Below are 24068 nucleotides of genomic sequence, written 5' to 3' on the forward strand. Positions count from 1 at the left end.
AGGCATGCAGGTGATCCAGGCCCCATGGGACGGGTGTTATATAGAGGGTGACCGTTATACAATGTGAGGTGGGGTGCCTCGCGGGGAACATGAGCCCCAGGCATGCAGGTGATCCAGGCCCCATGGGACGGGTGTTATATAGAGGGTGACCGTTATACAATGTGAGGTGGGGTGCCTCGCGGGGAACATGAGCCCCAGGCATGCCGGTGATCCAGGCCCCATGGGACGGGTGTTATATAGAGGGTGATCGTTATACAATGTGAGGTGGGGTGCCTCGCGGGGAACATGAGCCCCAGGCATGCAGGTGATCCAGGCCCCATGGGACGGGTGTTATATAGAGGGTGACCGTTATACAATGTGAGGTGGGGTGCCTCGCGGGGAACATGAGCCCCAGGCATGCAGGTGATCCAGGCCCCATGGGACGGGTGTTATATAGAGGGTGACCGTTATACAATGTGAGGTGGGGTGCCTCGCGGGGAACATGAGCCCCAGGCATGCCGGTGATCCAGGCCCCATGGGACGGGTGTTATATAGAGGGTGACCGTTATACAATGTGAGATGGGGTGCCTCGCGGGGAACATGAGCCCCAGGCATGCCGGTGATCCAGGCCCCATGGGACGGGTGTTATATAGAGGGTGACCGTTATACAATATGAGGTGGGGTGCCTCGCGGGGAACATGAGCCCCAGGCATGCAGGTGATCCAGGCCCCATGGGACGGGTGTTATATAGAGGGTGACCGTTATACAATGTGAGGTGGGGTGCCTCGCGGGGAACATGAGCCCCAGGCATGCCGGTGATCCAGGCCCCATGGGACGGGTGTTATATAGAGGGTGATCGTTATACAATGTGAGGTGGGGTGCCTCGCGGGGAACATGAGCCCCAGGCATGCAGGTGATCCAGGCCCCATGGGACGGGTGTTATATAGAGGGTGACCGTTATACAATGTGAGGTGGGGTGCCTCGCGGGGAACATGAGCCCCAGGCATGCCGGTGATCCAGGCCCCATGGGACGGGTGTTATATAGAGGGTGACCGTTATACAATGTGAGGTGGGGTGCCTCGCGGGGGAACATGAGCCCCAGGCATGCAGGTGACTGAGGCCCCATGGGACGGGTGTTATATAGAGGGTGACCGTTATACAATGTGAGGTGGGGTGCCTCGCGGGGAACATGAGCCCCAGGTATGCAGGTGATCCAGGCCCCATGGGACGGGTGTTATATAGAGGGTGACCGTTATACAATGTGAGGTGGGGTGCCTCGCGGGGAACATGAGCCCCAGGCATGCAGGTGATCCAGGCCCCATGGGACGGGTGTTATATAGAGGGTGACCGTTATACAATGTGAGGTGGGGTGCCTCGCGGGGAACATGAGCCCCAGGTATGCAGATGATCCAGGCCCCATGGGACGGGTGTTATATAGAGGGTGACCGTTATACAATGTGAGGTGGGGTGCCTCGCGGGGAACATGAGCCCCAGGCATGCAGGTGATCCAGGCCCCATGGGACGGGTGTTATATAGAGGGTGACCGTTATACAATGTGAGGTGGGGTGCCTCGCGGGGAACATGAGCCCCAGGCATGCCGGTGATCCAGGCCCCATGGGACGGGTGTTATATAGAGGGTTACCGTTATACAATGTGAGGTGGGGTGCCTCGCGGGGAACATGAGCCCCAGGCATGCCGGTGATCCAGGCCCCATGGGACGGGTGTTATATAGAGGGTGACCGTTATACAATGTGAGGTGGGGTGCCTCGCGGGGAACATGAGCCCCAGGCATGCCGGTGATCCAGGCCCCATGGGACGGGTGTTATACAGAGGGTGACCGTTATACAATGTGAGGCGGGGTGCCTCGCGGGGAACATGAGCCCCAGGTATGCCGGTGATCCAGGCCCCATGGGACGGGTGTTATACAGAGGGTGACCGTTATACAATGTGAGGTGGGGTGCCTCGCGGGGAACATGAGCCCCAGGCATGCAGGTGATCCAGGCCCCATGGGACGGGTGTTATATAGAGGGTGACCGTTATACAATGTGAGGTGGGGTGCCTCGCGGGGAACATGAGCCCCAGGTATGTCGGTGATCCAGGCCCCATGGGACGGGTGTTATATAGAGGGTGACCGTTATACAATGTGAGGTGGGGTGCCTCGCGGGGAACATGAGCCCCAGGCATGCAGGTGATCCAGGCCCCATGGGACGGGTGTTATATAGAGGGTGACCGTTACACAATGTGAGGTGGGGTGCCTCGCGGGGAACATGAGCCCCAGGCATGCAGATGATCCAGGCCCCATGGGACGGGTGTTATATAGAGGGTGACCGTTATACAATGTGAGGTGGGGTGCCTCGCGGGGAACATGAGCCCCAGGCATGCCGGTGATCCAGGCCCCATGGGACGGGTGTTATATAGAGGGTGACCGTTATACAATGTGAGGTGGGGTGCCTCGCGGGGAACATGAGCCCCAGGCATGCCGGTGATCCAGGCCCCTTGGGACGGGTGTTATATAGAGGGTGACCGTTATACAATGTGAGGTGGGGTGCCTCGCGGGGAACATGAGCCCCAGGCATGCCGGTGATCCAGGCCCCATGGGACGGGTGTTATATAGAGGGTGACCGTTATACAATGTGAGGTGGGGTGCCTCGCGGGGAACATGAGCCCCAGGCATGCAGGTGATCCAGGCCCCATGGGACGGGTGTTATATAGAGGGTGACCGTTATACAATGTGAGGTGGGGTGCCTCGCGGGGAACATGAGCCCCAGGCATGCCGGTGATCCAGGCCCCTTGGGACGGGTGTTATATAGAGGGTGACCGTTATACAATGTGAGGTGGGGTGCCTCGCGGGGAACATGAGCCCCAGGCATGCCGGTGATCCAGGCCCCATGGGACGGGTGTTATATAGAGGGTGACCGTTATACAATGTGAGGTGGGGTGCCTCGCGGGGAACATGAGCCCCAGGCATGCCGGTGATTGAGGCCCCATGGGATGGGTGTTATATAGAGGGTGACGTTATACAATGTGAGGTGGGGTGCCTCGCGGGGAACATGAGCCCCAGGCATGCAGGTGATCCAGGCCCCATGGGACGGGTGTTATATAGAGGGTGACCGTTATACAATGTGAGGTGGGGTGCCTCGCGGGGAACATGAGCCCCAGGCATGCAGGTGATCCAGGCCCCATGGGACGGGTGTTATATAGAGGGTGACCGTTATACAATGTGAGGTGGGGTGCCTCGCGGGGAACATGAGCCCCAGGCATGCCGGTGATCCAGGCCCCGTGGGACGGGTGTTATATAGAGGGTGACCGTTATACAATGTGAGGTGGGGTGCCTCGCGGGGAACATGAGCCCCAGGCATGCCGGTGATCCAGGCCCCATGGGACGGGTGTTATATAGAGGGTGACCGTTATACAATGTGAGGTGGGGTGCCTCGCGGGGAACATGAGCCCCAGGTATGCCGGTGATCCAGGCCCCATGGGACGGGTGTTATATAGAGGGTGACCGTTATACAATGTGAGGTGGGGTGCCTCGCGGGGAACATGAGCCCCAGGCATGCCGGTGATCCAGGCCCCATGGGACGGGTGTTATATAGAGGGTGACCGTTATACAATGTGAGGTGGGGTGCCTCGCGGGGAACATGAGCCCCAGGCATGCCGGTGATCCAGGCCCCATGGGACGGGTGTTATATAGAGGGTGACCGTTATACAATGTGAGGTGGGGTGCCTCGCGGGGAACATGAGCCCCAGGCATGCCGGTGATCCAGGTCCCATGGGACGGGTGTTATATAGAGGGTGACCGTTATACAATGTGAGGTGGGGTGCCTCGCGGGGAACATGAGCCCCAGGCATGCCGGTGATCCAGGCCCCATGGGACGGGTGTTATATAGAGGGTGACCGTTATACAATGTGAGGTGGGGTGCCTCGCGGGGAACATGAGCCCCAGGTATGCCGGTGATCCAGGCCCCATGGGACGGGTGTTATATAGAGGGTGACCGTTATACAATGTGAGGTGGGGTGCCTCGCGGGGAACATGAGCCCCAGGCATGCCGGTGATCCAGGCCCCATGGGACGGGTGTTATATAGAGGGTGACCGTTATACAATGTGAGGTGGGGTGCCTCGCGGGGAACATGAGCCCCAGGCATGCCGGTGATCTAGGCCCCATGGGACGGGTGTTATATAGAGGGTGACAGTTATACAATGTGAGGTGGGGTGCCTCGCGGGGAACATGAGCCCCAGGTATGCCGGTGATCCAGGCCCCATGGGACGGGTGTTATATAGAGGGTGACCGTTATACAATGTGAGGTGGGGTGCCTCGCGGGGAACATGAGCCCCAGGCATGCCGGTGATCCAGGCCACATGGGGCGGGTGTTATATAGAGGGTGACCGTTATACAATGTGAGGTGGGGTGCCTCGCGGGGAACATGAGCCCCAGGTATGCCGGTGATCCAGGCCCCATGGGACGGGTGTTATATAGAGGGTGACCGTTATACAATGTGAGGTGGGGTGCCTCGCGGGGAACATGAGCCCCAGGCATGCAGGTGATCCAGGCCCCATGGGACGGGTGTTATATAGAGGGTGACCGTTATACAATGTGAGGTGGGGTGCCTCGCGGGGAACATGAGCCCCAGGCATGCCGGTGATCCAGGCCCCATGGGACGGGTGTTATATAGAGGGTGACCGTTATACAATGTGAGGTGGGGTGCCTCGCGGGGAACATGAGCCCCAGGCATGCCGGTGATCCAGGCCCCTTGGGACGGGTGTTATATAGAGGGTGACCGTTATACAATGTGAGGTGGGGTGCCTCGCGGGGAACATGAGCCCCAGGCATGCCGGTGATCCAGGCCCCATGGGACGGGTGTTATATAGAGGGTGACCGTTATACAATGTGAGGTGGGGTGCCTCGCGGGGAACATGAGCCCCAGGCATGCCGGTGATCCAGGCCCCTTGGGACGGGTGTTATATAGAGGGTGACCGTTATACAATATGAGGTGGGGTGCCTCGCGGGGAACATGAGCCCCAGGCATGCCGGTGATCCAGGCCCCATGGGACGGGTGTTATATAGAGGGTGACCGTTATACAATGTGAGGTGGGGTGCCTCGCGGGGAACATGAGCCCCAGGCATGCAGGTGATCCAGGCCCCATGGGACGGGTGTTATATAGAGGGTGACCGTTATACAATGTGAGGTGGGGTGCCTCGCGGGGAACATGAGCCCCAGGTGCCGGTGATCCAGGCCCCATGGGACGGGTGTTATCTAGAGGGTGACCGTTATACAATGTGAGGTGGGGTGCCTCGCGGGGAACATGAGCCCCAGGCATGCAGGTGATCCAGGCCCCATGGGACGGGTGTTATATAGAGGGTGATCGTTATACAATGTGAGGTGGGGTGCCTCGTGGGAACATGAGCCCCAGGCATGCCGGTGATCCAGGCCCCATGGGACGGGTGTTATATAGAGGGTGACCGTTATACAATGTGAGGTGGGGTGCCTCGCGGGGAACATGAGCCCCAGGTATGCCGGTGATCCAGGCCCCATGGGACCGGTGTTATATAGAGGGTGACCGTTATACAATGTGAGGTGGGGTGCCTCGCGGGGAACATGAGCCCCAGGCATGCCGGTGATCCAGGCCCCATGGGACGGGTGTTATATAGAGGGTGACCGTTATACAATGTGAGGTGGGGTGCCTCGCGGGGGAACATGAGCCCCAGGCATGCAGGTGACTGAGGCCCCATGGGACGGGTGTTATATAGAGGGTGACCGTTATACAATGTGAGGTGGGGTGCCTCGCGGGGAACATGAGCCCCAGGCATGCCGGTGATCCAGGCCCCATGGGACGGGTGTTATATAGAGGGTGACTGTTATACAATGTGAGGTGGGGTGCCTCGCGGGGAACATGAGCCCCAGGCATGCCGGTGATCCAGGCCCCATGGGACGGGTGTTATATAGAGGGTGACCGTTATACAATGTGAGGTGGGGTGCCTCGCGGGGAACATGAGCCCCAGGCATGCAGGTGATCCAGGCCCCATGGGACGGGTGTTATATAGAGGGTGACCGTTATACAATGTGAGGTGGGGTGCCTCGCGGGGAACATGAGCCCCAGGTATGCAGGTGATCCAGGCCCCATGGGACGGGTGTTATATAGAGGGTGACCGTTATACAATGTGAGGTGGGGTGCCTCGCGGGGAACATGAGCCCCAGGCATGCAGGTGATCCAGGCCCCATGGGACGGGTGTTATATAGAGGGTGACCGTTATACAATGTGAGGTGGGGTGCCTCGCGGGGAACATGAGCCCCAGGCATGCCGGTGATCCAGGCCCCATGGGACGGGTGTTATATAGAGGGTGATCGTTATACAATGTGAGGTGGGGTGCCTCGCGGGGAACATGAGCCCCAGGCATGCAGGTGATCCAGGCCCCATGGGACGGGTGTTATATAGAGGGTGACCGTTATACAATGTGAGGTGGGGTGCCTCGCTGGGAACATGAGCCCCAGGCATGCCGGTGATCCAGGCCCCATGGGACGGGTGTTATATAGAGGGTGACCGTTATACAATGTGAGGTGGGGTGCCTCGCGGGGAACATGAGCCCCAGGCATGCCGGTGATCCAGGCCCCATGGGACGGGTGTTATATAGAGGGTGACCGTTATACAATGTGAGGTGGGGTGCCTCGCGGGGAACATGAGCCCCAGGCATGCCGGTGATCCAGGCCCCATGGGACGGGTGTTATATAGAGGGTGACCGTTATACAATGTGAGGTGGGGTGCCTCGCGGGGAACATGAGCCCCAGGTATGTCGGTGATCCAGGCCCCATGGGACGGGTGTTATATAGAGGGTGACCGTTATACAATGTGAGGTGGGGTGCCTCGCGGGGAACATGAGCCCCAGGCATGCAGATGATCCAGGCCCCATGGGACGGGTGTTATATAGAGGGTGACCGTTACACAATGTGAGGTGGGGTGCCTCGCAGGGAACATGAGCCCCAGGCATGCCGGTGATCCAGGCCCCATGGGACGGGTGTTATATAGAGGGTGACCGTTATACAATGTGAGGTGGGGTGCCTCGCGGGGAACATGAGCCCCAGGCATGCAGGTGATCCAGGCCCCATGGGACGGGTGTTATATAGAGGGTGACCGTTATACAATGTGAGGTGGGGTGCCTCGCGGGGAACATGAGCCCCAGGCATGCAGGTGATCCAGGCCCCATGGGACGGGTGTTATATAGAGGGTGACCGTTATACAATGTGAGGTGGGGTGCCTCGCGGGGAACATGAGCCCCAGGCATGCCGGTGATCCAGGCCCCATGGGACGGGTGTTATATAGAGGGTGACCGTTATACAATGTGAGGTGGGGTGCCTCGCGGGGAACATGAGCCCCAGGTATGCCGGTGATCCAGGCCCCATGGGACGGGTGTTATATAGAGGGTGACTGTTATACAATGTGAGGTGGGTGCCTCGCGGGGAACATGAGCCCCAGGCATGCCGGTGATCCAGGCCCCTTGGGACGGGTGTTATATAGAGGGTGACCGTTATACAATGTGAGGTGGGGTGCCTCGCGGGGAACATGAGCCCCAGGCATGCCGGTGATCCAGGCCCCATGGGACGGGTGTTATATAGAGGGTGACCGTTATACAATGTGAGGTGGGGTGCCTCGCGGGGAACATGAGCCCCAGGTATGCCGGTGATCCAGGCCCCATGGGACGGGTGTTATATAGAGGGTGACCGTTATACAATGTGAGGTGGGGTGCCTCGCGGGGAACATGAGCCCCAGGTATGCAGATGATCCAGGCCCCATGGGACGGGTGTTATATAGAGGGTGACCGTTATACAATGTGAGGTGGGGTGCCTCGCGGGGAACATGAGCCCCAGGCATGCCGGTGATCCAGGTCCCATGGGACGGGTGTTATATAGAGGGTGACCGTTATACAATGTGAGGTGGGGTGCCTCGCGGGGAACATGAGCCCCAGGCATGCCGGTGATCCAGGTCCCATGGGACGGGTGTTATATAGAGGGTGACCGTTATACAATGTGAGGTGGGGTGCCTCGCGGGGAACATGAGCCCCAGGCATGCCGGTGATCCAGGCCACATGGGGCGGGTGTTATATAGAGGGTGACCGTTATACAATGTGAGGTGGGGTGCCTCGCGGGGAACATGAGCCCCAGGTATGCCGGTGATCCAGGCCCCATGGGACGGGTGTTATATAGAGGGTGACCGTTATACAATGTGAGGTGGGGTGCCTCGCGGGGAACATGAGCCCCAGGCATGCCGGTGATCCAGGCCCCATGGGACGGGTGTTATATAGAGGGTGACCGTTATACAATGTGAGGTGGGGTGCCTCGCGGGGAACATGAGCCCCAGGCATGCCGGTGATCCAGGCCCCTTGGGACGGGTGTTATATAGAGGGTGACCGTTATACAATGTGAGGTGGGGTGCCTCGCGGGGAACATGAGCCCCAGGCATGCCGGTGATCCAGGCCCCATGGGACGGGTGTTATATAGAGGGTGACCGTTATACAATGTGAGGTGGGGTGCCTCGCGGGGAACATGAGCCCCAGGCATGCCGGTGATCCAGGCCCCTTGGGACGGGTGTTATATAGAGGGTGACCGTTATACAATGTGAGGTGGGGTGCCTCGCGGGGAACATGAGCCCCAGGCATGCAGGTGATCCAGGCCCCATGGGACGGGTGTTATATAGAGGGTGATCGTTATACAATGTGAGGTGGGGTGCCTCGTGGGAACATGAGCCCCAGGCATGCCGGTGATCCAGGCCCCATGGGACGGGTGTTATATAGAGGGTGACCGTTATACAATGTGAGGTGGGGTGCCTCGCGGGGAACATGAGCCCCAGGTATGCCGGTGATCCAGGCCCCATGGGACCGGTGTTATATAGAGGGTGACCGTTATACAATGTGAGGTGGGGTGCCTCGCGGGGAACATGAGCCCCAGGCATGCCGGTGATCCAGGCCCCATGGGACGGGTGTTATATAGAGGGTGACCGTTATACAATGTGAGGTGGGGTGCCTCGCGGGGGAACATGAGCCCCAGGCATGCAGGTGACTGAGGCCCCATGGGACGGGTGTTATATAGAGGGTGACCGTTATACAATGTGAGGTGGGGTGCCTCGCGGGGAACATGAGCCCCAGGTATGCAGGTGATCCAGGCCCCATGGGACGGGTGTTATATAGAGGGTGACCGTTATACAATGTGAGGTGGGGTGCCTCGCGGGGAACATGAGCCCCAGGCATGCAGGTGATCCAGGCCCCATGGGACGGGTGTTATATAGAGGGTGACCGTTATACAATGTGAGGTGGGGTGCCTCGCGGGGAACATGAGCCCCAGGCATGCCGGTGATCCAGGCCCCATGGGACGGGTGTTATATAGAGGGTGACCGTTATACAATGTGAGGTGGGGTGCCTCGCGGGGAACATGAGCCCCAGGCATGCCGGTGATCCAGGCCCCATGGGACGGGTGTTATATAGAGGGTGACCGTTATACAATGTGAGGTGGGGTGCCTCGCGGGGAACATGAGCCCCAGGTATGTCGGTGATCCAGGCCCCATGGGACGGGTGTTATATAGAGGGTGACCGTTATACAATGTGAGGTGGGGTGCCTCGCGGGGAACATGAGCCCCAGGCATGCAGATGATCCAGGCCCCATGGGACGGGTGTTATATAGAGGGTGACCGTTATACAATGTGAGGTGGGGTGCCTCGCGGGGAACATGAGCCCCAGGCATGCCGGTGATCCAGGCCCCATGGGACGGGTGTTATATAGAGGGTGACCGTTATACAATGTGAGGTGGGGTGCCTCGCGGGGAACATGAGCCCCAGGCATGCAGGTGATCCAGGCCCCATGGGACGGGTGTTATATAGAGGGTGACCGTTATACAATGTGAGGTGGGGTGCCTCGCGGGGAACATGAGCCCCAGGCATGCCGGTGATCCAGGCCCCATGGGACGGGTGTTATATAGAGGGTGACCGTTATACAATGTGAGGTGGGGTGCCTCGCGGGGAACATGAGCCCCAGGCATGCCGGTGATCCAGGCCCCATGGGACGGGTGTTATATAGAGGGTGACCGTTATACAATGTGAGGTGGGGTGCCTCGCGGGGAACATGAGCCCCAGGCATGCCGGTGATCCAGGCCCCATGGGACGGGTGTTATATAGAGGGTGACCGTTATACAATGTGAGGTGGGGTGCCTCGCGGGGAACATGAGCCCCAGGCATGCCGGTGATCCAGGCCCCATGGGACGGGTGTTATATAGAGGGTGACCGTTATACAATGTGAGGTGGGGTGCCTCGCGGGGAACATGAGCCCCAGGTATGTCGGTGATCCAGGCCCCATGGGACGGGTGTTATATAGAGGGTGACCGTTATACAATGTGAGGTGGGGTGCCTCGCGGGGAACATGAGCCCCAGGCATGCAGATGATCCAGGCCCCATGGGACGGGTGTTATATAGAGGGTGACCGTTATACAATGTGAGGTGGGGTGCCTCGCGGGGAACATGAGCCCCAGGCATGCCGGTGATCCAGGCCCCATGGGACGGGTGTTATATAGAGGGTGACCGTTATACAATGTGAGGTGGGGTGCCTCGCGGGGAACATGAGCCCCAGGCATGCCGGTGATCCAGGCCCCATGGGACGGGTGTTATATAGAGGGTGACCGTTATACAATGTGAGGTGGGGTGCCTCGCGGGGAACATGAGCCCCAGGCATGCCGGTGATCCAGGCCCCATGGGACGGGTGTTATATAGAGGGTGACCGTTATACAATGTGAGGTGGGGTGCCTCGCGGGGAACATGAGCCCCAGGCATGCCGGTGATCCAGGCCACATGGGACGGGTGTTATATAGAGGGTGACCGTTATACAATGTGAGGTGGGGTGCCTCGCGGGGAACATGAGCCCCAGGCATGCCGGTGATCCAGGTCCCATGGGACGGGTGTTATATAGAGGGTGACCGTTATACAATGTGAGGTGGGGTGCCTCGCGGGGAACATGAGCCCCAGGCATGCCGGTGATCCAGGCCACATGGGGCGGGTGTTATATAGAGGGTGACCGTTATACAATGTGAGGTGGGGTGCCTCGCGGGGAACATGAGCCCCAGGTATGCCGGTGATCCAGGCCCCATGGGACGGGTGTTATATAGAGGGTGACCGTTATACAATGTGAGGTGGGGTGCCTCGCGGGGAACATGAGCCCCAGGCATGCCGGTGATCCAGGCCACATGGGACGGGTGTTATATAGAGGGTGACCGTTATACAATGTGAGGTGGGGTGCCTCGCGGGGAACATGAGCCCCAGGTATGCCGGTGATCCAGGCCCCATGGGACGGGTGTTATATAGAGGGTGACCGTTATACAATGTGAGGTGGGGTGCCTCGCGGGGATCATGTGCCCCAGGCATGCCGGTGATCCAGGCCCCATGGGACGGGTGTTATATAGAGGGTGACCGTTATACAATGTGAGGTGGGGTGCCTCGCGGGGAACATGAGCCCCAGGCATGCCGGTGATCCAGGCCACATGGGACGGGTGTTATATGGAGGGTGACCGTTATACAATGTGAGGTGGGGTGCCTCGCGGGGAACATGAGCCCCAGGCATGCCGGTGATCCAGGCCCCATGGGACGGGTGTTATATAGAGGGTGACCGTTATACAATGTGAGGTGGGGTGCCTCGCGGGGAACATGAGCCCCAGGCATGCCGGTGATCCAGGCCCCATGGGACGGGTGTTATATAGAGGGTGACCGTTATACAATGTGAGGTGGGGTGCCTCGCGGGGAACATGAGCCCCAGGCATGCAGGTGATCCAGGCCCCATGGGACGGGTGTTATATAGAGGGTGACCGTTATACAATGTGAGGTGGGGTGCCTCGCGGGGAACATGAGCCCCAGGCATGCCGGTGATCCAGGCCCCATGGGACGGGTGTTATATAGAGGGTGACCGTTATACAATGTGAGGTGGGGTGCCTCGCGGGGAACATGAGCCCCAGGCATGCCGGTGATCCAGGCCCCATGGGACGGGTGTTATATAGAGGGTGACCGTTATACAATGTGAGGTGGGGTGCCTCGCGGGGAACATGAGCCCCAGGCATGCCGGTGATCCAGGCCCCATGGGACGGGTGTTATATAGAGGGTGACCGTTATACAATGTGAGGTGGGGTGCCTCGCGGGGAACATGAGCCCCAGGCATGCCGGTGATCCAGGCCCCATGGGACGGGTGTTATATAGAGGGTGACCGTTATACAATGTGAGGTGGGGTGCCTCGCGGGGAACATGAGCCCCAGGCATGCCGGTGATCCAGGCCCCATGGGACGGGTGTTATATAGAGGGTGACCGTTATACAATGTGAGGTGGGGTGCCTCGCGGGGAACATGAGCCCCAGGCATGCCGGTGATCCAGGCCCCATGGGACGGGTGTTATATAGAGGGTGACCGTTATACAATGTGAGTTGGGGTGCCTCGCGGGGAACATGAGCCCCAGGCATGCAGGTGATCCAGGCCCCATGGGACGGGTGTTATATAGAGGGTGACCGTTATACAATGTGAGGTGGGGTGCCTCGCGGGGAACATGAGCCCCAGGCATGCCGGTGATCCAGGCCCCATGGGACGGGTGTTATATAGAGGGTGACCGTTATACAATGTGAGGTGGGGTGCCTCGCGGGGAACATGAGCCCCAGGCATGCCGGTGATCCAGGCCCCATGGGACGGGTGTTATATAGAGGGTGACCGTTATACAATGTGAGGTGGGGTGCCTCGCGGGGAACATGAGCCCCAGGCATGCCGGTGATCCAGGCCCCATGGGACGGGTGTTATATAGAGGGTGACCGTTATACAATGTGAGGTGGGGTGCCTCGCGGGGAACATGAGCCCCAGGCATGCAGATGATCCAGGCCCCATGGGACGGGTGTTATATAGAGGGTGACCGTTATACAATGTGAGGTGGGGTGCCTCGCGGGGAACATGAGCCCCAGGCATGCCGGTGATCCAGGCCCCATGGGACGGGTGTTATATAGAGGGTGACCGTTATACAATGTGAGGTGGGGTGCCTCGCGGGGAACATGAGCCCCAGGCATGCCGGTGATCCAGGCCCCTTGGGACGGGTGTTATATAGAGGGTGACCGTTATACAATGTGAGGTGGGGTGCCTCGCGGGGAACATGAGCCCCAGGCATGCCGGTGATCCAGGTCCCATGGGACGGGTGTTATATAGAGGGTGACCGTTATACAATGTGAGGTGGGGTGCCTCGCGGGGAACATGAGCCCCAGGCATGCCGGTGATCCAGGCCACATGGGGCGGGTGTTATATAGAGGGTGACCGTTATACAATGTGAGGTGGGGTGCCTCGCGGGGAACATGAGCCCCAGGTATGCCGGTGATCCAGGCCCCATGGGACGGGTGTTATATAGAGGGTGACCGTTATACAATGTGAGGTGGGGTGCCTCGCGGGGAACATGAGCCCCAGGCATGCAGGTGATCCAGGCCCCATGGGACGGGTGTTATATAGAGGGTGACCGTTATACAATGTGAGGTGGGGTGCCTCGCGGGGAACATGAGCCCCAGGTATGCAGATGATCCAGGCCCCATGGGACGGGTGTTATATAGAGGGTGACAGTTATACAATGTGAGGTGGGGTGCCTCGCGGGGAACATGAGCCCCAGGCATGCAGGTGATCCAGGCCCCATGGGACGGGTGTTATATAGAGGGTGACCGTTATACAATGTGAGGTGGGGTGCCTCGCGGGGAACATGAGCCCCAGGCATGCCGGTGATCCAGGCCCCATGGGACGGGTGTTATATAGAGGGTTACCGTTATACAATGTGAGGTGGGGTGCCTCGCGGGGAACATGAGCCCCAGGCATGCCGGTGATCCAGGCCCCATGGGACGGGTGTTATATAGAGGGTGACCGTTATACAATGTGAGGTGGGGTGCCTCGCGGGGAACATGAGCCCCAGGCATGCCGGTGATCCAGGCCCCATGGGACGGGTGTTATATAGAGGGTGACCGTTATACAATGTGAGGTGGGGTGCCTCGCGGGGAACATGAGCCCCAGGTATGCCGGTGATCCAGGCCCCATGGGACGGGTGTTATACAGAGGGTGACCGTTATACAATGTGAGGTGGGGTGCCTCGCGGGGAACATGAGCCCCAGGCATGCAGGTGATCCAGGCCCCATGGGACGGGTGTTATATAGAGGGTGACCGTTATACAATGTGAGGTGGGGTGCCTCGCGGGGAACATGAGCCCCAGGCATGCCGGTGATCCAGGCCCCATGGGACGGGTGTTATATAGAGGGTGACCGTTATACAATGTGAGGTGGGGTGCCTCGCGGGGAACATGAGCCCCAGGTATGCCGGTGATCCAGGCCCCATGGGACGGGTGTTATATAGAGGGTGACCGTTATACAATGTGAGGTGGGGTGCCTCGCGGGGAACATGAGCCCCAGGCATGCCGGTGATCCAGGCCCCATGGGACGGGTGTTATATAGAGGGTGACCGTTATACAATGTGAGGTGGGGTGCCTCGCGGGGAACATGAGCCCCAGGCATGCCGGTGATCCAGGCCCCTTGGGACGGGTGTTATATAGAGGGTGACCGTTATACAATGTGAGGTGGGGTGCCTCGCGGGGAACATGAGCCCCAGGCATGCCGGTGATCCAGGTCCCATGGGACGGGTGTTATATAGAGGGTGACCGTTATACAATGTGAGGTGGGGTGCCTCGCGGGGAACATGAGCCCCAGGCATGCCGGTGATCCAGGCCACATGGGACGGGTGTTATATAGAGGGTGACCGTTATACAATGTGAGGTGGGGTGCCTCGCGGGGAACATGAGCCCCAGGTATGCCGGTGATCCAGGCCCCATGGGACGGGTGTTATATAGAGGGTGACCGTTATACAATGTGAGGTGGGGTGCCTCGCGGGGAACATGAGCCCCAGGCATGCCGGTGATCCAGGCCCCATGGGACGGGTGTTATATAGAGGGTGACCGTTATACAATGTGAGGTGGGGTGCCTCGCGGGGAACATGAGCCCCAGGCATGCCGGTGATCCAGGCCCCATGGGACGGGTGTTATATAGAGGGTGACCGTTATACAATGTGAGGTGGGGTGCCTCGCGGGGAACATGAGCCCCAGGCATGCCGGTGATCCAGGCCCCATGGGACGGGTGTTATATAGAGGGTGACCGTTATACAATGTGAGGTGGGGTGCCTCGCGGGGAACATGAGCCCCAGGCATGCCGGTGATCCAGGCCCCATGGGACGGGTGTTATATAGAGGGTGACCGTTATACAATGTGAGGTGGGGTGCCTCGCGGGGAACATGAGCCCCAGGCATGCCGGTGATCCAGGCCCCATGGGACGGGTGTTATATAGAGGGTGACCGTTATACAATGTGAGGTGGGGTGCCTCGCGGGGAACATGAGCCCCAGGCATGCCGGTGATCCAGGCCCCATGGGACGGGTGTTATATAGAGGGTGACCGTTATACAATGTGAGGTGGGGTGCCTCGCGGGGAACATGAGCCCCAGGCATGCCGGTGATCCAGGCCCCATGGGACGGGTGTTATATAGAGGGTGACCGTTATATAATGTGAGGTGGGGTGCCTCGCGGGGAACATGAGCCCCAGGCATGCCGGTGATCCAGGCCCCATGGGACGGGTGTTATATAGAGGGTGATCGTTATACAATGTGAGGTGGGGTGCCTCGCGGGGAACATGAGCCCCAGGCATGCCGGTGATCCAGGCCCCATGGGACGGGTGTTATATAGAGGGTGACCGTTATACAATGTGAGGTGGGGTGCCTCGCGGGGAACATGAGCCCCAGGCATGCCGGTGATCCAGGCCCCATGGGACGGGTGTTATATAGAGGGTGACCGTTATACAATGTGAGTTGGGGTGCCTCGCGGGGGAACATGAGCCCCAGGCATGCCGGTGCTCCAGGCCCCATGGGACGGGTGTTATATAGAGGGTGATCGTTATACAATGTGAGGTGGGGTGCCTCGCGGGGAACATGAGCCCCAGGCATGCCGGTGATCCAGGCCCCATGGGACGGGTGTTATATAGAGGGTGACCGTTATACAATGTGAGGTGGGGTGCCTCGCGGGGAACATGAGCCCCAGGCATGCCGGTGATCCAGGCCCCATGGGACGGGTGTTATATAGAGGGTGACCGTTATACAATGTGAGGTGGGGTGCCTCGCGGGGAACATGAGCCCCAGGCATGCAGGTGATCCAGGCCCCATGGGACGGGTGTTATATAGAGGGTGACCGTTATACAATGTGAGGTGGGGTGCCTCGCGGGGAACATGAGCCCCAGGCATGCCGGTGATCCAGGCCCCATGGGACGGGTGTTATATAGAGGGTGACCGTTATACAATGTGAGGTGGGGTGCCTCGTGGGAACATGAGCCCCAGGCATGCCGGTGATCCAGGCCCCATGGGACGGGTGTTATATAGAGGGTGACCGTTATACAATGTGAGGTGGGGTGCCTCGCGGGGAACATGAGCCCCAGGCATGCAGGTGATCCAGGCCCCATGGGACGGGTGTTATATAGAGGGTGACCGTTATACAATGTGAGGTGGGGTGCCTCGCGGGGAACATGTGCCCCAGGCATGCAGGTGATCCAGGCCCCATGGGACGGGTGTTATATAGAGGGTGACCGTTATACAATGTGAGGTGGGGTGCCTCGCGGGGAACATGAGCCCCAGGCATGCCGGTGATCCAGGCCCCATGGGACGGGTGTTATATAGAGGGTGACCGTTATACAATGTGAGGTGGGGTGCCTCGCGGGGAACATGAGCCCCAGGCATGCCGGTGATCCAGGCCCCATGGGACGGGTGTTATATAGAGGGTGACCGTTATACAATGTGAGATGGGGTGCCTCGCGGGGAACATGAGCCCCAGGCATGCCGGTGATCCAGGCCCCATGGGACGGGTGTTATATAGAGGGTGACCGTTATACAATGTGAGGTGGGGTGCCTCGCGGGGAACATGAGCCCCAGGCATGCCGGTGATCCAGGCCCCATGGGACGGGTGTTATATAGAGGGTGACCGTTATACAATGTGAGGTGGGGTGCCTCGCGGGGAACATGAGCCCCAGGCATGCCGGTGATCCAGGCCCCATGGGACGGGTGTTATATAGAGGGTGACCGTTATACAATGTGAGGTGGGGTGCCTCGCGGGGAACATGAGCCCCAGGTATGCCGGTGAGCCAGGCCCCTTGGGACGGGTGTTATATAGAGGGTGACCGTTATACAATGTGAGGTGGGGTGCCTCGCGGGGAACATGAGCCCCAGGTGCCGGTGATCCAGGCCCCATGGGACGGGTGTTATATAGAGGGTGACCGTTATACAATGTGAGATGGGGTGCCTCGCGGGGAACATGAGCCCCAGGCATGCAGGTGATCCAGGCCCCATGGGACGGGTGTTATATAGAGGGTGACCGTTATACAATGTGAGGTGGGGTGCCTCGCGGGGAACATGAGCCCCAGGCATGCCGGTGATCCAGGCCCCATGGGACCGGTGTTATATAGAGGGTGACCTTATACAATGTGAGGTGGGGTGCCTCGCGGGGAACATGAGCCCCAGGTATGCCGGTGATCCAGGCCCCATGGGACGGGTGTTATATAGAGGGTGACCTTATACAATGTGAGGTGGGGTGCCTCGCGGGGAACATGAGCCCCAGGTATGCCGGTGATCCAGGCCCCATGGGACAGGTGTTATATAGAGGGTGACCGTTACACAATGTGAGGTGGGGTGCCTCGCGGGGAACATGAGCCCCAGGCATGCCGGTGATCCAGGCCCCATGGGACAGGTGTTATATAGAGGGTGACCGTTACACAATGTGAGGTGGGGTGCCTCGCGGGGAACATGAGCCCCAGGCATGCCGGTGATCCAGGCCCCATGGGACGGGTGTTATATAGAGGGTGACCGTTATACAATGTGAGGTGGGGTGCCTCGTGGGGAACATGAGCCCCAGGTATGCCGGTGATCCAGGCCCCATGGGACGGGTGTTATATAGAGGGTGACCGGCGGGTGGTTATCATATGTTCTCCCCGTATGATCCGCATATATTTCTGTAGGAGTCATGCGGAGGAGATATTTATGGAGAAGCTGCAGCAGGTGGTGTCCCCGTCATCTGGGGGAAATGACCGGATGAGCCGGACCGCTCGCATGCTCCTCTCCGCGGCTAAATCACGCAAACGCAGGAACCCAGTCACCGCTCCGCTGAGCCCTCCCACCCCACTCCCCTCCGGAGATAGCGAGAGCCCGGTGTCCTCCGGTGAGTACTGCTGCCCAGCGCCTCCTTGCAGGCTGGGGAAAGGTTTCTGTAGTTCGCTGCTTGTTTGAGGATCAGCTTTGTACATATGTAACATTCCTTAACATTCATTCCTGCGCTCAGCGTCCGGCTGTACACAGAGCCCCAGTGTGACAATCAGCAATCGGGGACAGTAGTGTGGTATACTGTGTGACTGTGGTGGGAGGGATAAAGCGATGACGCTGTGCCATGCAGCCAATCAGCTTATACTATAACTGTCATTATAAAGACTGAATCACAGTAAGAAGCTGATTGGACGCCTGGGACAATGTCTATACTTTATCTCTCTCCAAATGTGGAATTCAGTTCCCAGCATGTAGCTCCTGGTGGAACTATTCAAGTGGTCTCATTATTCCCCTACCAAAACTTGCAGCATCTCCTCCTCTATGAGATATTGCTTACAGTGCACTGTAGTGGTGACACCTGCTGGCAGTTCTCTGTATGTGCGTGCTGTTGCGTCTACAAGCCTGGTCCAGAACAACTGTAGATCCAACATGGGGACTGATTCAGAGTTGATCTAAAAGGAAAATCTTTCTCAAATGTGCAAAACCATGCTGCACTGCAGGGGGGCAGATGTAACAGGTGCAGAGAGAGTTAGATTTGGGTGAGTTATATTGTTTCTGTGCATGGTAAATACTGGCTGCTTTACTCTTACACTGCAATTTACATTTCAATTTGAACACCCCACCACCCAAATATAACTCTCTGCACCTGTTACATCTGCCTCACCTGCAGTGCAGCACGGTTTTGCGCATTTAAGAAAGATGTAGCTTTTGCGATCACCACTGAACCAGGCCCCATGTCACATCCGTAGACTTATGTCTCTCTGGCTGTTTCCCCAGGCTCGTGTCCTGAGACCTCTGTAACTTGGCACAGCTCCATACAGAAGGGAGCGGCGAATCCTAGTGGAAGGCGCAGGCTGAAAATGGTGGACACCCGCGGCAGGTAAGATGCGATGGGACTGGCTGTATGGGGGGCTGTCCTGGAGGTGATAATACAGTAAATCTGACCCCTCTGATACGGTATAACGCACAGGTGCTTGTCCCGTCCCGCGCCGACTGTCACCTGCTGCAGTCATTGTGGATCCATAGTGTCTCGCCTCTGAGTTATATTACTGCCAGTGACCACTAGAGCCCAAATTACTAATAAACAGAAGGTGAAAGCAAATTGTGCAGGGACACTGCTCTGTTTCAAACTTGCTTGTTATGGAGAGAGGGAGCTGTGAACACAGATTGGGGGGTAGGAGCAGAGAGGGACTGGGGGTGCGGTGGAGAGTTTGTGGGCTAAAAACGGTCACAGCTCAATGTGAAAGTAAAAACTGTCACAGCTCAAAGTGAAAGTACATTGCAGAAGCCGCCATTTTGATGGGAATTTAACTAGTATGTAATATTTGGCCCCTGATGCACCTATGATTCTAGACTTAGGGTTCTCCCATCGCAGCTCCCCTAAAGGTGAGTAATGGGGGGACTGTGACCGCTACTGAACGCTGTGTCCCCATTGTCAGAGGCAGAGCACGATCCCGTACTCAGATGCGACAGCCAGCAAGCAGGAGAGATCCTGACAGTCCCCGCGTAACAGAGCGCTCCCCAGAGACTGTCAGAGACTGTAGCAGCTGTCCAATCTGTGCAGGTGAGAGCGTGTTTCATCATGTATGTAGGCTTGTTACTCAGTGTCGCGTGTATGTAACATAGGGTGTGATACATGTAATACCTTCTTCCTAGGGTACTTTCCTGCTGACTACCTGCCCACACACGCCTCCACCTGCGGAGAAGAAGCTCCGCCTCCCAGCATCACGCTATCCTCAGAAGACGACTCCTGGGATGGGGTCCAGCTAGGCCCAGTCCTTCCTGACTCCCCTGTGTCCTGGGTCCAGTGCCCCCTGTGCGAGTTCCGGTTCCGGGGCAGTGAAATCGAGCAGCACGCCAGCACCTGTGGGGAATAACGCGACTGTGGTCACTGAGGTGATACGTTACACAGCACTGATCGGCATACCCATATGAACCTTGTACTGTCCTTACCTTTATTGTCTGGGCGAAGCTTTGTGCGCCAGTCAGGCACAAGGGGCCACATCCGTGTAAGTGTTTTGGGAACGTGCGATGGACGGGAGTCAGCCGGTGCTATCGCTGTCTGACACAGAAACATACTGCGCTCCTAGTACTGCGGTGACATTGCAATGACATCTACCAATAGCACAAGGGCTTATTTATTTATTAGTTTATTTTTATATACACCAACAGGAAATACTGGATTTGGCGCCAATCCACCGTTCTAACAGCCGGATTGCGCTTGTACTTTTCAGTATAAAATCTGTATATGAAACTTTATCATGCATTTTATTTTGTGCTGGTTCAAAAAAAAAAAAAAAAAAAGCACAAAATGTGTGATCAGCACAGCGGCGTAGTGGTAAAGGTGCCCATACACGGTACAATTATTGTATGCAATTTGGACTAGATTGCATAGCATTGCATTGCAAAACATATGCAATGCGATGCAATCTAGTGCATTGCTTACAATAATTGTTCCGTGTATGGGCACCTTAAATACTACTGCCTCACAGCGCTGAGGTCACAAGTTACATTTCTGTGTGGGGTTTGTATGTCCCCCGACCCCCCCCCCCCCCCCCCCCTGCTGTGCTTGTGTGGGTTTCCTCTGGGTGCTCCGGTTTCCTCCCACAGTAGAGGTGGTTCCTCTGACTGATAGGAAATACAGATATGGTCTACAACGCGGTGTATATGGATAGAAATAAAGTATACAAGGATAATAAAGGATGTAGGAATAATACCAACAAGACAGACACTCTACTGCTTTAATTCAGCTCACCCCAGAACTTATATCTGTATGTATTAATGCTTTCTGTAGTGTACAGGACTATTACCTGGTGGACAGGCGACAGTGGTTACTAAGGTAACGCATCCCCTCCAAATGACGGTGGCCTGACCATGTAGGTGCAGAGTTTTGGCTCTGGGTACCCTCCCCCATGCCACAGGGATGCACTGTTTTCTGTAGTGCAGGGGAATAAACCCCGCCCCCTCAGTGATGTCATTGCGCACTGGTATAAAGGTATCCTCCTTCTACCACCAATAGCAACTGCCTGGTAACTATTCCTCCACTCACCCTCTGAACGTTGGAGAAATGCCTCTGCTGGGGGGACAACAGATTCTGCCACATCTCCTGTATAGCTGAGTGATGTGCGGTGAGGACAATGGCTAGTATCAGAGATAGATTTACACACGCTTCATTCTCACACTGTAATGTAGGTCTGTGCTAGGACACTCCCCTCCCACGGGTACCGGACAGTCCAAATCCCGACACTCGGGGTCCCAACTGCCACTGGCTATCCTCCCTCGTGGGGGTCCACGACCCCCATAGAGGGAGAATAGAATAGGTGGCCAGCGTAGCAAGCCACCATGCCCGCAGCGTGGCGAGCGCAGCTTGGCTAGCGCAGTGAGCCTGCAAGGGGCTTTGTTGCGCTTGCCCCGCTGCTTGAGTCCGGCCAGTCGGGATCCTGACTGTCGGGACCATATACCACTCCCACACCTAACTCTCTGCACATGTTACATCTGCCCCCCTGCAGCACAGCATGGCGTTACCCAGGTGCTCAGATACTGGCTGTTTCTGTATGTAGCCCACACACGCTGGGCAGCTTTATTCTCACACTGCAATGTAGCTCTGAGCTAGGACACGCCCCTCCCACACCTAACTCTCTGCACATGTTACATCTGCCCCCTGCAGTGCAGCATGGTGTTTCCCAGGTGCTCAGTTACTGGCTGTTTCTGCATGTAGCCCAGACATGCTGGGCAGCTGTATTCTCACACTGCAATGTAGCTCTGAGCTAGGACACGTCCCTCCCACATCTAACTCTCTGCACATGTTACATCTGCCCCCTGCAGTGCAGCATGGTGGTGCCCAGTTACTGGCTGCTTCTGCATGTAGCCCACACATGCTGGGCAGCTTTATTCTCACACTGCAATGTAGCTCTGAGCTAGGACACGTCCCTCCCACACCTATCTATCTGCACATGTTACATCTGCCCCCCTGCAGTGCAGCATGGTGTTACCCAGTGCTCAGTTACTGGCTGCTTCTGTATGTAGCCCACACATGCTGGGCAGCTTTATTCTCACACTGTAATGTAGCTCTGAGCTAGGACACGTCCCTCCCACACCTAACTCTCTGCACATGTTACATCTGCCCCCCTGCAGTGCAGCATGGTGTTACCCGGGTGCTCAGTTACTGACTGCTTCTGCATGTAGCCCACACATGCTGGGCAGCTTTATTCTCACGCTGTAATGTAGCTCTGAGCTAGGACACGCCCCTCCCACACCTAACTCTCTGCACATGTTACATCTGCCCCCCTGCAGCACAGCATGGTGTTACCCAGGTGCCCAGTTACTGGCTGCTTCTGCATGTAGCCCACACACGCTGGACACCTGTATTCTGACACTGTAATGTAGCTCTGAGCTAGGACACGTCCCTCCAACACCTAACTCTCTGCACATGTTACATCTGCCTCCCTGCAGTGCAGCATGGTGTTACCCAGGTGCTCAGTTACTGGCTGCTTCTGTATGTAGCCCACACATGCTGGGCAGCTTTATTCTTACACTGCAATGTAGCTCTGAGCTAGGACACGTCCCTCCCACACTAACTCTCTGCACATGTTACATCTGCCCCCCTGCAGTGCAGCATGGTGTTACCCAGTGCTCAGTTACTGGCTGCTTCTGTATGTAGCCCACACATGCTGGGCAGCTTTATTCTCACACTGTAATGTAGCTCTGAGCTAGAACACGCCCCTCTCACACCTAACTCTCTGCACATGTTACATCTGCCCCCCTGCAGTGCAGCATGGTGTTACCCAGTGCTCAGATACTGGCTGCTTCTGCATGTAGCTCACACATGCTGGGCAGCTTTATTCTCACACTGTAATGTAGCTCTGAGCTAGGACACGTCCCTCCCACACCTAACTCTGTGCACATGTTACATCTGCCCCCCTGCAGTGCAGCATGGTGTTACCCAGTGCTCAGTTACTGGCTGCTTCTGTATGTAGCCCACACATGCTGGGCAGCTTTATCCTCACCCTGCAATGTAGATCTGAGCTAGGACACGCCCCTCCCACACCTAACTCTCTGCACATGTTACATCTGCCCCCTGCAGTGCAGCATGGTGGTACCCAGGTGCTCAGTTACTGGCTGTTTCTGTATGTAGCCCACACACGCTGGACAGCTTTATTCTCACACTGCAGTGTAGCTCTGAGCTAGGACACGCCCCTCCCACACCTAACTCTCTGCACATGTTACATCTGCCTCCCTGCAGTGCAGCATGGTGTTACCCAGGTGCTCAGTTACTGGCTGCTTCTGTATGTAGCCCACACATGCTGGCAGCTTTATTCTCACACTGCAATGTAGCTCTGAGCTAGGACACGCCCCTCCCACATCTAACTCTCTGCACATGTTACATCTGCCCCCTGCAGCACAGCATGGTGTTACCCAGGTGCTCAGGTACTGGCTGCTTCTGCATGTAGCCCACACATGCTGGGCAGCTTTATTCTCACACTGCAATGTAGCTCTGAGCTAGGACACGTCCCTCCCACACCTATCTATCTGCACATGTTACATCTGCCCCCCTGCAGTGCAGCATGGTGGTACCCAGGTGCTCAGTTACTGGCTGTTTCTGTATGTAGCCCACACACGCTGGACAGCTTTATTCTCACACTGCAGTGTAGCTCTGAGCTAGGACACGCCCCTCCCACACCTAACTTTCTGCACATGTTACATCTGCCTCCCTGCAGTTCAGCATGGTGTTACCC

The 24068-nt window shown here is 57.5% G+C and overlaps 1 protein-coding gene across 2 annotated transcripts in view; it reads left to right on the top strand.

The window, feature by feature from the left end:
* Positions 1-21058, top strand: part of XNDC1N (XRCC1 N-terminal domain containing 1, N-terminal like) — a 46177-nt gene extending 25119 nt beyond the window's left edge. For both annotated transcript variants that reach the window (XM_083170562.1, XM_083170561.1), the window contains exons 7-10: positions 18033-18232; positions 19111-19213; positions 19773-19897; positions 19990-21058. In XM_083170562.1, the coding sequence (XP_083026688.1) occupies positions 18033-18232; positions 19111-19213; positions 19773-19897; positions 19990-20210 (649 nt within the window). In that variant the 3' untranslated portion in view covers positions 20211-21058. The remainder of the gene's footprint in view (positions 1-18032; positions 18233-19110; positions 19214-19772; positions 19898-19989) is intronic.
* The last annotated feature ends 3010 nt before the right edge of the window (positions 21059-24068 follow it).

The sequence above is a fragment of the Crinia signifera genome, chromosome 2 (genome assembly GCF_055691185.1).
Source record: "Crinia signifera chromosome 2, ASM5569118v1, whole genome shotgun sequence".
Lineage (NCBI taxonomy): Eukaryota > Metazoa > Chordata > Amphibia > Anura > Myobatrachidae > Crinia > Crinia signifera.